Here is a 12,234-nt window from a genome sequence, read left to right as displayed (position 1 = left end):
TGAAATGTAAACATTTAATTGTGTACATGACTGACTCTTCAAATGATCATACCGGTGTGAGATAATCTGCATTATTGTTAGATGCAGTTCTCTAACCTCTGCTACGTGTATGTGCTTCTCAGGCTTTCCAGCAGGAGATCTATCTGAACACGGGGAAGATTGACCTGGTGTTCAGACAGGGTGAAGCTCTGATTGAGAAGAGTGAACCTCTGGACGCAGCCGTCATCGAGGAAGAGCTGGAGGAGCTGCAGAGATACTGTCAGGAGGTTTTTGGACGAGTCGACAGATACTACAAGAAACTCACACGACTGCCTGTGAGTAAAGATAAACGGACGACACACATCAGATAAGCTTTTGCATTTTCTTTCATGTTTGCCTTTTTTCTGTGCCTCCTACCATCTCGCTTTCCTTCTTCTACTAATATTTGCGTGTCTCCCAGCTGGTAGACGACGAGCTCGATGGTTCAGACAGAGAGCTGGACATGGAGGAAGGCGGCGAGCTCTCTGAGCTGCAGTGGGGCGACTCCTCTCTGCCGCGGACATCCAGCCGTCCAGCCTCGGGTACGACCGCCCTCATCCGGGCAGAACGCTCGGGACGTGACACTCCGGCCAGCGTGGACTCGATCCCGTTAGAGTGGGACCACGACTACGACCTGAGCAGGGGTCTGGACAGCCCTGGAGGACGAGGCCCCGGGGAAAGGAGCCGAGGGCAAGAGGAGGAAGACGAGTATCTGAGGACGGCTGCCACAGTGCTGTCAGGTTGGTGACATCAAATTGAGTATATGAATGCTGATAAGCAGTCAAATATGAATGTATTGTTAGTTATGAATTAATATGTTATTGATGTGTTTTGAAATGAATATCTATGTTTAATAGAGTTGATCAGGTAGAAATGGTTAGAGAGGTTTAAGTGTCTCGAATATGGGAAACAACAAGACATTCAGTCTGCCACTAGAAAATGATAAATCATTAAGCAATAAATTATTACACAAACATGTCTTTCCAGTATTGTATGTTGCTGTGTAAGTCTTTTCAAAGAAGGGGAATCTCAACCTTTAAATGACGTCCAGTCATTTCTATAGATCTGGCATCAGTTACTCTCAACGGCACACCTTTTTAAACGAGAGTTCTGAGCTGATCCAGATCAGTGCTGACTCATTAACAAATCTTTATAAATTCATGCCCACATTGTAAGTATATGTTGTATGTCTCTCTTCCCAGATGTAGTTATCCCAGAGAGCCCAGAGGCCTATATAAAACTGACTGAGAACACTTTGAAATCGTCCTCCGGTAGGAAACAGCAGCCCCCTGGTTCTGATAAGGGATGCCTCAGCCTGACATATGAGAGCATGCCATAAACATCGACTAAAACACCGTTTTATTTTATTATTTTCTTGTACCACACAAGGAAGCATCATTCAGACTGCATGTCCCATCATCCAGAGAAACCTTGGCATATTAAAAGTGCAAAGATGACATTATTGCATGCCGAAGTCCAGATCACTAAATGCTAATCACAGCCATTGCTTTTTTACTTGTGCGTGTGTTTTTTGGTTTTTCATTTCACAGCTAATATTGTTATTAATATGATAAAAACCTGACTTCTGTGTTCTTTTCTGCTATTTTGCTTTTCAGACTAATGCATGCCATCACAGAATCCGTCTCCACACTGACAGCATGCTAATATAAAAGTCATCAGCCCTCCTACTTTTCTTGACCTTGTTGTGGTCTTTGTGCAGGTGAGCCGGGCCAGCTGGAGGCCAGTCTCAGACAGCTGGATCAGGCTTTGGATGCAGGTCGATACCACCTCCAGCAGAGAGAGTCCACCGTCAAAAGCTCCAGCCCCGACATCGACTCCACATACATGGGCTACGTGAGTCCGGCACATTACGACATACACATGGGATTGTAATAAGTTTTATTTCAAGCCAAAACATATATCATTGACATCATCCCTCCAGATGCGTCTGATGGGAGAGTGTCGAGGCAGTATAGACGCCGTGAAGAGAGCAGAGGGAGAGCTGACTGAAGACGAGGATGACATGCCAGGACTCACCAACCCCACCTGCACAGACACTCAAAGTGCAGGTCAGTTACATACAAACGCACACATTTAATGATGGATTACACCTTCCCATAAATACTGTGTGAGCCATGTTAAGTTTATGTGATCCGTTTCCCTTCAGGTGTGATCGAGCGCTGGGAGCTGATCCAGGCTCAGACTCTGAGTGAGAAGCACAAGCACAAGCAGAACCTGCAGCAGTGGCAGCAACTGATCTCGGATCTGCAGACCCTGCGGGGCTGGTTGGGTCAGTCTGAGGCTGAACTCAACCAGCTGCGAGGACTCGAGCTCAGCACCGACATACACACCATCCAGCAGAGAATCAAGAAGCTCAAGGTAGAAAAATGTAGCTTCATTTGTAGGCCAAAATCTCAATGCAGCAGAATAATCTGATGTCCTGGAAGCTGTTACGAACTCCTTTTGGTTGCATTTGGAAATTAGAACCATCAGTTTTGCAGCATCCGCTGTTGGACATCCTCGGCCTGTGCACTTTTATCTGCGTCAGTCCCTGAACAGTATACATTTAGGAACTAATGCTGACAATTATCTTTTCACTCACTCTTACACACACAAACGCCCACACACACACACTCACTCCTTAATACCTAGTCCAGCTGTCGCTGCTGTAAAGCATCGGCAAGATATCACTATTCTATGACACATCCCTCTGAACCCTAATGACGGAAGATCAAACTCAGCCTAATCTCTCTGCACTCATGTCTGTTGGTACCTCGTGCTTTCTCATGGCTATCTTGTAGCCAGTGAGTCTGGCCCGGTTCATGGTTCAGTGTCATTATAAATAATCTACCACATGTAGATGCTGTTTGTTTTGATTACTTTCCTTCTTTTGACTCACGCCCTCAGGAGCTGCTGAAAGCGGTGGATGCCCACAAGTCAGAGGTCTTGTCCATGAATCTGAGCAGTGCAGAGCTCCTCCAATCAGAGCCTGACTCTGAGGAGGCGTGGGAGTTGAGAGATAGGCTGAAAGAGATGAACACACGCTGGGACCGGCTCGGTACCTCCCTGGAGGACTGGAGGGAAGAGCTACAGAGGGCGCTGATGCAGTGCCAGGTGCGGGAAAAAAAACATACACCCTCCAGGAAAGAATAAAATTGTATTGGCATCCTTTTCTCCAATTTTACGTTGCATCTTCTTTTGTACATATTAATAAAAATAAACCTTTTTATAACTTTCAGCCATCTATATATATATCATTTTGCAAAGAAATAGTTTTAAAAGGTTGTACACAAACAAATAAAAATGTCTTGAGGTATAAACTTCAAATCATCTCCTTGTATTTTTAATTCATGAAACAAGAATTAAGAGACTGTTTTATTACATTTCATCCTGACTTTTTAATTACTCTATATGACATGCTGTACTATGACTTCTTATGACATACTAGACTTTGACTTTATGTCATAACGATGCCAAAACACATAGCTAATATCAATTATGCCATTTCAGGAGTTCCATGAGATGAGCCACGGTCTGCTGCTGTGGCTGGAGAACATCGACCGCAGGAGGAATGAGGTGGTGCCTTTCCCCCCCAAACTGGACCGCGAAACACTACGAGCTCATCACAAAACACTGACGGTATGTCTTTGTAACACGAGGTTTGTGAGCAGCAGACTCGCCATTAAACAGTAGCATTAATAAAATGTCTTGTGACAAATACTGATAATCATAAAAACAAATTGCAGTAAAATATGTTAAGAAATATAGAAATAACTCAGCATATAAACATGAAAGCCAAAGAGGTCTTTATTGTCCACATTGCTGACTCCTCTGTCTCTTTCTTGTTCTCCTGCAGAAAATGAGGCGTGAGCTGCTGGACTCGCAGCAGAAGGTATCGTCTCTTCAGGAGCTGTCGGCTCAGCTGCTGGTCAACACCAAACCTCCGACACTGCTGCTGCAGTCGAAGGCCTCGGAGCAGAGCCAGGCTCAGGGCAGCGAGTGTCTGGAGGCCCGGGAGAAGGTGCACGTGATCCTGAACAGGCTGAGACTGCTCCTCAGGGAGGTCAGCTCAGACCTCCAGGAGCTGGAGAGGAGACTGGAGACCACGGACACACGGCAGGTCAGACAAATGCTGAATATAGAGCGAATGAACGAGGGGTCGCTTTATCTTGAAAATACCAAAGCTTCCTCTCAATTTGGACTATTTTTAGATCTAAACGTTAGGGTGACTGTTGTTGTTTTGGTTTATTTTTCAGGATTGCGTACCGTTGCCTGTTGGCAAATCAGAAATCTGTGGATCAGCTGGTCCTGAGTCAGAGGTGACTGTCCAAAGTCGCAAGCGATCGGTAATGTTTCCCCTCATGATGCTCCCCTCTGGCTAGCCTCCATAAAATAACATCACAGTCAACTTACTTCCTTATTCTCACTTGACTACCCCTTTATTTTTATTGATAATATTAAAGTTTTCCCTTTTTCAATTGCTGTACTGCTGCCCCTCCCCCAGCCCTCCCTTTTTTGAGATGTTTTTGCTGCCCACACCGTGTTGATCTGCCAAAAATGTACAAGAAAACCTGGCTTTTCGTTTTCACATGATACAACTGTTCTGTAGTAGCTTAGTTCAGCTCTCATTTTGGAATTCATGTCTGAAAGAAATTACATTTTTTTCTGTTATAACTATTTAACTTAATGATTCAAGCGTATTTAATTCTGTTCGTTTTGTTTGACTTGAACTAATTTAGTCTAGAGAAGCCAGATTTCTTGGTTCTGAAAGTCAATCACCGCCATTGATTATGTTGCTGCTCTTTTGTTGTTAATGATTCCTTCTCGAGCGATGTTATGGCTCTTTGTGTTATTTGTTTTTGCTCTCATCTGAGGCTTTGTCTGCATTTGCCCTTGACTGAAACATTCTTTTCTTTCTTTTACCCCTCCCTGCTCATTACGTGGTACAGCCTCGAGGCAAAAGTAGTCAGGCCCACCCAGGACACCCTAAGAGCGGCCCGCGCCACAGGTACCCTCTCTCCTGGACTCTAGAAACACGGGACGATGATGGAACCAAAGCTATGCCCAGAAACCTGATTTCTATTCAATCAATCCATGACAAAATCATTTAATCACATTAAGCTGTGTTTTACTCATTGCAAAATATACGAGATTATGAGATCATTTCGATTTTTGGCTTCTTTAATTGATTGTTTTCCGGGCTTTAACCCTGCGTTCCATGATCCTCCCTTATTCTAGAGAACATGTTATCAGCTCTTAAACGAGTGGGGAATCGCCTACATCAGGCCGCTCCCTTTCTCCTTTAAATGTTTTACTTCACTACATCTCTTTGCTGCTTTTTGAATGGCATCATGAAATGTTGCCGTGTCGTACTTTTTGTCTTTCCTCTGTGAGTGACTGTAGCACTCTCCTCCACTAGATGTCATTGTCTGAATCCTGGTGACCCCTCAGCCCTTGTTCCTTTAGCTCTGTTTTTCTTTCTTCTTGTTTCCTTCCTGTTTTATTCTCGTCATAGTTGAAAGGAGGATATGATCCGATAACTCCTGCTTTGTGTTCCCCTTCTACCTTAACTCCCACCTTGTTTCCTTTCCAGACATCTTAACTCACCCACCTCTGACTCTCTGTCATTTCTGATCTAACTTTCTATGATTTTAAATAAACAACAACAACACAAAGGCCTGGTGAAGACTCGGCCTAAACAAGTCTTGCCATAAGTGTTCTCCTTTACACACTCTTTATCTAACATGAATGGGGCTTTTGGAAACAAGACAGGAGGGGTTACCGTGAGCTACATATATGAACACACACACACACACAGTGTACATGTTGCTCATGCGTGCTTACAGCAGCGGTATTGTAGCATCCAGGAGGACTAAATAGTATTGGAAGGCTAGAGAGGCTCTTCGAGGAAGAGTTGCAGTAAGAACATGCTGTGACTTCCCTCGAGTCTTGGCTCTAACCGTGGAAATCTGCAGAGAGGCATTTGCCATTTCTCCTTCCTCTGTTTGGAATGAGACGTGGCATTGAACTCTTACACACTCGTCTCACTGGGAGTGTCCCCCCCCCCATCCAGCCGGCTGTCTACGAGTGTTTGTGGTCTTCTTAGTGTGTTTGTGCCTGTTTTGTGTGTGTGTGTGTGTGTGTGTGTGTGTGTGTGTGTGTGTGTATGCAGGTCTACTGTACACGTCTCTGTGTTCAACTCTGTGACTCTCTCAATCTGTCTGACGGTTGAATCTGGTTCTATTTGCTGCATTTTTACTTTCCTTCCTGCCGAGTGTATGTTGAGTCTTCGTTCGTTTGTCAGACGTGGGTAAAGTAGTATTTGCAAACACGTTTGTTTTAGCCTATTTGAATTGCCAGATTTATTGCAACTACAGATTATTTTTCTATATACGATACAAAGAGAAGTTCATTTTTTATAGAGTACTATTCAATGAAATTCGCTAAAAAAAATATTTTGACGTAAAATAATGACTTTTTAAAGACAAACTACACAATGCCTTTACAATGACTTTTTATGACATTTATGATATTCTATAATGTGACTTTTTATGACAATGACATACTATACTATTACTTTTTAATGATTTGTTTTACTTTAAATACTATGACTTTAATGAGACATGCTATACGAGGACTATGACATTTTTATGGGTTACATACAATACATGACTTTTTGTAACACACACACTATACTATGACTTTTTATGACAAAATATTTGATAATCAATTAATCCGACATTTATTTTGTCCGTTACTTGTTTGGTCCATTAATTGTCAGAAATGATGAAAAATTCCACAATTCTCTAAACTATTCTACAGTGTCATGTTTTTAAAAACATGCTTTTTTCCAGCAAACAGTTAAAAACCCGAAAACATTTTATTTATGAATGAAAAACTTCCATTCTCACATTTTAAATGCTGAACTTTTTTGCTTTAATATTACAAAAACCTTTAAAAAAACAATACCATTTTGACTTAACGTGATTTGCACATACTAGTGAACTCAGGTCTGTTCTCTGCTGTGTTTAACTAAACTCTGTGTCTTCCGGCAGCCGGAGCAGATCACCAGGCGCCGCTGGCTGCGTTTCCTCCCGTTCTGACCTTCAGGATGACGTCTCCTCCTCCTCCTCCTCCTCTTCCTCAAAAGGCCAGTCCTTCCTGCTGCGGGTCCTCAGGGCTGCGCTTCCCGTCCAGCTGATCCTTCTGCTCTTGATCGGCCTGGCCTGCCTGGTGCCCATGACCGAGGAGGACTACAGCTGCCACCACGCCAACAACTTTGCCCGCTCCTTCCACCCCATGTTGCGCTACACCAATGGACCTCCGCCCATATGAGAAGTAGCTGAATCTCTACCTACTGCTTTGCCAAGGACTCCACTGAATGTTTCCTCTTCACCTAGTGCCCGAAAGCAACAAACTCTTCCCCTGCTGGGGCGCTATCATGCTTTATGAAGACTTCTCTCCGTTATATTGCACACCCACTCTCCTGAAATCACCTCAACCCTTTAAGTCCACTCTTCAGTGTATATATATGGCCCTTCATTTGGAGAACCCCTCTCCGATATTTCCTGTTTTAACCCAAATGTGTATATTATTTTGTAAGGTTTATGAAGAAACCTGAGAAATCAAAGCACTATTTATATACTGTACGTTGGGAGCCAAAGTCGACCGTGCTTTTTAGTCCATGATATCCAGTGCTGCTACTATTTATTTAGCGTTCAATCAGTTTAATAGATTGTTAGTATTGATTAAGCTAAAGAACCCCCTTGAGTGTGGGATATTGTACCTGTACATTGTACAGTAGACCTGCAGTTTGAGTAGCAATCATTGAGTCTCTGATGTGAAGTTTATTTCCAACAGACACATTTGAAGAGCTACTCGGACCTATCGACGGAAACCAGCTCAACGGGAGAACTTTCTGAAGGATGAACTTAACGTTTTCTGCTTGAAACATTTTATTGGAAATGTCTTCAAATGGCGGTAAAGATCAAATTTGACCCAATAGCACTGACATGAGCGCTGTCGAGCATACTGCTCTGAAGCCGTCCAGCCAAGATGGCCGACTTCTTTCCCCACTGGCCAAGGCATTTATTCCTGTTTTTAATTTCAGTATTTAATTATTTGGGGCAAATATGAATAAAACGACAGCTCTCAACTGATAAGTATGTTTGTTGAAATGCCTTTGAATACAGGCAGTTATTTTTGTATCTTTGTTTGAGCATGCACTTGAAAGTCCTCCGCTTTTAAGGAAGCCAAACAATCACCGGTAGTGTTTTAGTCAACGGCTGCGACATCAAATAGTGAGCTTTGTAATAACTGCGGATGAGAATCTGTAAAAAATGATGAAATATGAAAATGTTATTTATGTATGTACAGTTTGCTAATGCCGACTTCATGAAGAATACTCTTTGCGAATAATAAAACATGAAATATTTACCTCCGTGTGCTCTTGGGGTTGACTTTGGGATACAAACAATATTTTTCACCATGAATACTTTTATTTTTATGCACAGTAAACAAATGATATGTCAGTTCAGGTTTGACTGGACTTACACTTAACAACTCAAGAGGCCAAATCATTTATGTTTTTGTATTTCATGGAGGCTTTCCATACGTCTCTGTGGCAAGACTCCAGATTTGACTACTTGAAACTACGTCATATTTTTGTTTAGCTTTTTTTTTTTCCCAGCAACATACATTTTGATTGCTTGTATTTGAGTGCTAAAGAGTACAACTTTAACAATAAGTAGTTTTTCAAGCAAAAATGCCAAATAATCGATGGTTGCAGCTTCTCAATTGTGACCTTATCGCGTCCGTATCCGATATTGTCTCAACAATCTGATCAAATTCCGTCCTTTTAAACTGAAGTAAAAACGTTTTGCATATGTGCACATACATTATGAAACATTTTTTGGAGGTGTGTGTAAATCCAGCCAAACTCAACATGTAATCACTGAATTAGTGGATGAACAATAACTGGTTGAAGTTTTGAACTGCATAAAATCAGATTGGAGCCACTCATAGCTCAGTCTCTCTGCCACACAAACACATATTTAAGACAAAGAAAACAACAACAACTTTGGTGCAGGTGAGCATAAAGATTAAACCAACGACACACAAGAAGCTGTGGACAGCGGGACGCTTCTAACAAAGCTCGGCTTCCTTCATTATGTAACCAGTGTTCTTGGATTTGATCCTGCAATTTTTAGCTTTTCAAAATTCAACGGATGTATCCTTCGGCACTGATCATTTCACAATTTCATCATTAGAATAATTTTCTTTCAAAATATATCGAATTTTTAAAATTGTGTGTGAACAGAAAACACAATACCTGATTTTAAGTCATTGACAATATTGTAATTTAAACACAAAATAAATTATAGTTATTTTAACCAGTCTTATCATAGTCAAGTGCATAATCATCCTTATTATGTAAAAGTAAAAATAAAGCCCAATAGCCCCTTAAAGCCCAGAGGAAGTGCACTTTGGTCTAGGCAAACGAAAAAGAATTAGCTGCTCCTCATTTCAAAGCCAACAGAGTGTCACAAAACGACCTCACACCTGCCGTTTGATAATAATAAGCTGGACTCAGAATCACAGATATTATGAAAGGCAGCGTAAAAGATTAACTGCATTGATGCTCATATTGCAGTGAATTGGAGTAGTGCAAAGGAAAAATATAAAGCTACAACTATAAAATCACTTAATTTATAAATAATTATCTCATGAAATGAATTAAAATAAAACGATGGTATATCATTCCCGAGCCCCTCTCATTGTGTACTACACATATCTATGACCTGCAGATGATGCTTGCTGTGCTCTGGCTCATAGGATGTGGGTGCAATCAGAATGGGACCCTCCATACTGCAGGACTGTGGGGGCTCTGCTCGGGCTGTCATGGCTGACTCTGGGTCCTGAACTGGAACCGCCTGAAGAGATGTTGTCGCTGGTGGTGCAGAGAATCTCTCCGTCAGCGGGGAACCACGGCTCACCTGGTTTGTCTGGGCGGTGGAGGCGGTGAGCGTCCAGCATCTCGAGCAGCAGGTCGTACAGAGGCACTTTGTTCTTGCACTTCATGCTGTAGAGATGCTCCATGCCTTTGTTGCTGCAGAGAGTAAAAAAAAAGGGAGATGAGGAAATACGCGGTTTAGGAATCAGACAGTTAATGGGGGAAGCTAGTTTCAACAACCCATGAAAGATAGTAGTGTGTCATAAATATGTCATAAAAAAGTCATAGTATAGTATGTCATTACAAATGTCATCTTATAGAATATAATGAAAATTTCATAAAAAATGTATGTAGTATGGTATGTCAAAAAGACATTAAATATCATAGTATATATATATATAGCCCACTATATAGTGAGCGCGCCATTTTTTAGTGCTGTCCGAATGTGTAGGGAGAATTATTTTACCCAATATAGTGGACACCAAAGTATCCCACAATGCATCGTGACAAGTAGTGTTCAATCCATGGTCACTCACCTAGCTTAAAACATGTGTTTTTTACGGATGGTCCACTGGCTGACGTTCATCTGGCACGTTTTAATTGTGCGATAGCAATGACATAATCAGCGGCGAGAGGCAATGACGCGAGTAGTGTCCGAGTGTGTTTCTACCATTTTGCCGTAAAACCCCAAACATAGTCCACTATACACAGTCCTCTACATAGAACTCCCTGGATAGTGAGTAGGGAGTAGTGAATGAGTGACTGATTTCAGACACAACCATGGTTAAATGGCAAGAACTCATCAGTGAACAGGAATAAGTTTAAAAGTCTGGAGATGAGACAGATCATCTGCCTGCCTAAAAAGAGCCCAAATCCTTTTAAAGCATTCATCTTTCAAGCTCCTACCACTTCAAAGAACCACTGTGGATTACTGAAGCATGATTCTCATCACAATATGTTGAAAACTAGACCGTTAACACGGTAACAACAAAAGAGACATTTTTATAATTTAATTTCACCTCATGTGTCTGATGTGGGAGAGCAGGAGGAGCAGCTGGGCCTGCCGTCTCGACTGCTGCTGAACCGAGCAGCCCGATTGGCCGATATGATGTATGAGAGTGTCTGTGATGGTGTCCAGCATGTGCTGAACTGCTGCGGTGTCGTGGAGGGGCTCCATCGTGGCTGTGCAGAAAGAGAAGGCGCCTGACAAGAGAAAAAAAAAACGTAATTTGTTAAGTTAATGGACCTTTCTGTTCTTAAAAAGAGACTTCATCAGGAGTAATAACATCTCATAGAGACATGCTCAAGTGAAAAAACTCAACTTGCAACCATTTCAAGCTAAAAACAAGTAAAAGATCTGACTCACACATGGATATAAGAGCAGAGCATTAATTACAGATGCAGTATTGCCCACGCAGCAATCAAACATTCATCTGGCTCTAGCAGCTGTACCAGTTGTGTCATCCCGTTGGTATTTCGGTCTACTCGGTTTCCCTTACAGAATATCTCAATCTCCGGGACAAACACGGGCCTCTTGTTGCCTCATATTGTCATGGGAACATTTATCCGGTGTATTGAGGGTACAGGCCTTTTCCAGAACACTCTGTTCGCCTAATGTGCCCGAGCAGAGTTCAGAGCTACACCTCTGTGGATGTAGTTTGACACGGTTCAATATTTAGTGGTGTGGGATTACAAAATCACAGTAGAGAGCCTTTGTTTTTATTAGGGACGTGTCTCTGCTGTCCGATTGTAGAGCTTCAGCCTCACCTGAGTTAAGCAAGATGATCGCTTTGAGACAGACAAACTCCTCAGGTTTGAGTTTGAGCAAGCGGAAGCGGGAAGTAGTGGCCAACAGCATGTCAAAGATCTCAGCCATGCCTTCGACACAGTCGCCTTCGTTCCTGGAGAGCAGAATGAAAGAGAACACGGCAGAATGATTTTATTTCTCTTTTCTTTTTGTATTAAAAATCACGGAAATGTACACAAAAAACAGAGCCCAACATCTGAGCTGCAGCGCACCACGAAACTATCCAAAGAGGGGCCAGATAAACAACTAATGGACCGAATGACTGCAACGCTCCAGTTGTCAGCACGGTTGAAGAGTGACAGAAAGATGTCCAGTGGCTGGAGTGCGAGATTCAACTTGGACAGCCAAGAGAATGCATCAACCCTGACCCACAGCGGTTCAGTCATCATGTGAGGACACTCAAACAGGGACCAGGTTGTAGAGATGATACTCTGTAACACACTTTTGAATCAAATGG

At 42.4% G+C, this 12,234-nt stretch overlaps 2 protein-coding genes across 9 annotated transcripts in view; one reads left to right on the top strand and one right to left on the bottom strand.

The window, feature by feature from the left end:
* syne1a (spectrin repeat containing, nuclear envelope 1a) overlaps positions 1–8,454 on the top strand; it is a 122,884-nt gene extending 114,430 nt beyond the window's left edge. For 6 of the 8 annotated variants that reach the window (XM_031875462.1, XM_031875459.1, XM_031875461.1 and 3 more), the window contains 12 exons: positions 123–314; positions 440–758; positions 1,221–1,289; positions 1,739–1,872; positions 1,961–2,087; positions 2,186–2,397; positions 2,926–3,132; positions 3,529–3,657; positions 3,875–4,138; positions 4,275–4,364; positions 4,968–5,026; positions 7,074–8,454. In XM_031875462.1, the coding sequence (XP_031731322.1) occupies positions 123–314; positions 440–758; positions 1,221–1,289; positions 1,739–1,872; positions 1,961–2,087; positions 2,186–2,397; positions 2,926–3,132; positions 3,529–3,657; positions 3,875–4,138; positions 4,275–4,364; positions 4,968–5,026; positions 7,074–7,353 (2,082 nt within the window). In that variant the 3' untranslated portion in view covers positions 7,354–8,454. The remainder of the gene's footprint in view (positions 1–122; positions 315–439; positions 759–1,220; positions 1,290–1,738; positions 1,873–1,960; positions 2,088–2,185; positions 2,398–2,925; positions 3,133–3,528; positions 3,658–3,874; positions 4,139–4,274; positions 4,365–4,967; positions 5,027–7,073) is intronic. The other 2 variants (XM_031875460.1, XM_031875464.1) reach the window with 2 other exon arrangements.
* Positions 8,455–8,494: 40 nt separating this feature from the next.
* Positions 8,495–12,234, bottom strand: part of esr1 (estrogen receptor 1) — a 10,430-nt gene continuing 6,690 nt past the window's right edge. The window contains exons 7-9 of the mRNA XM_031875467.1: positions 11,738–11,871; positions 10,990–11,173; positions 8,495–10,126 (exon numbers count right to left, since the gene is read on the bottom strand). Coding sequence (XP_031731327.1) covers positions 9,847–10,126; positions 10,990–11,173; positions 11,738–11,871 — 598 coding nt within the window. The 3' untranslated portion in view covers positions 8,495–9,846. The remainder of the gene's footprint in view (positions 10,127–10,989; positions 11,174–11,737; positions 11,872–12,234) is intronic.

This window comes from Anarrhichthys ocellatus, unplaced genomic scaffold (assembly GCF_004355925.1).
Source record: "Anarrhichthys ocellatus isolate YVR2014 unplaced genomic scaffold, GSC_Weel_1.0 scaffold91, whole genome shotgun sequence".
Classification (NCBI taxonomy): Eukaryota; Metazoa; Chordata; class Actinopteri; order Perciformes; family Anarhichadidae; genus Anarrhichthys; species Anarrhichthys ocellatus.
Note: the sequence above shows the minus strand (reverse complement) of the source record. Positions and strands in the feature narration are given on the sequence as shown.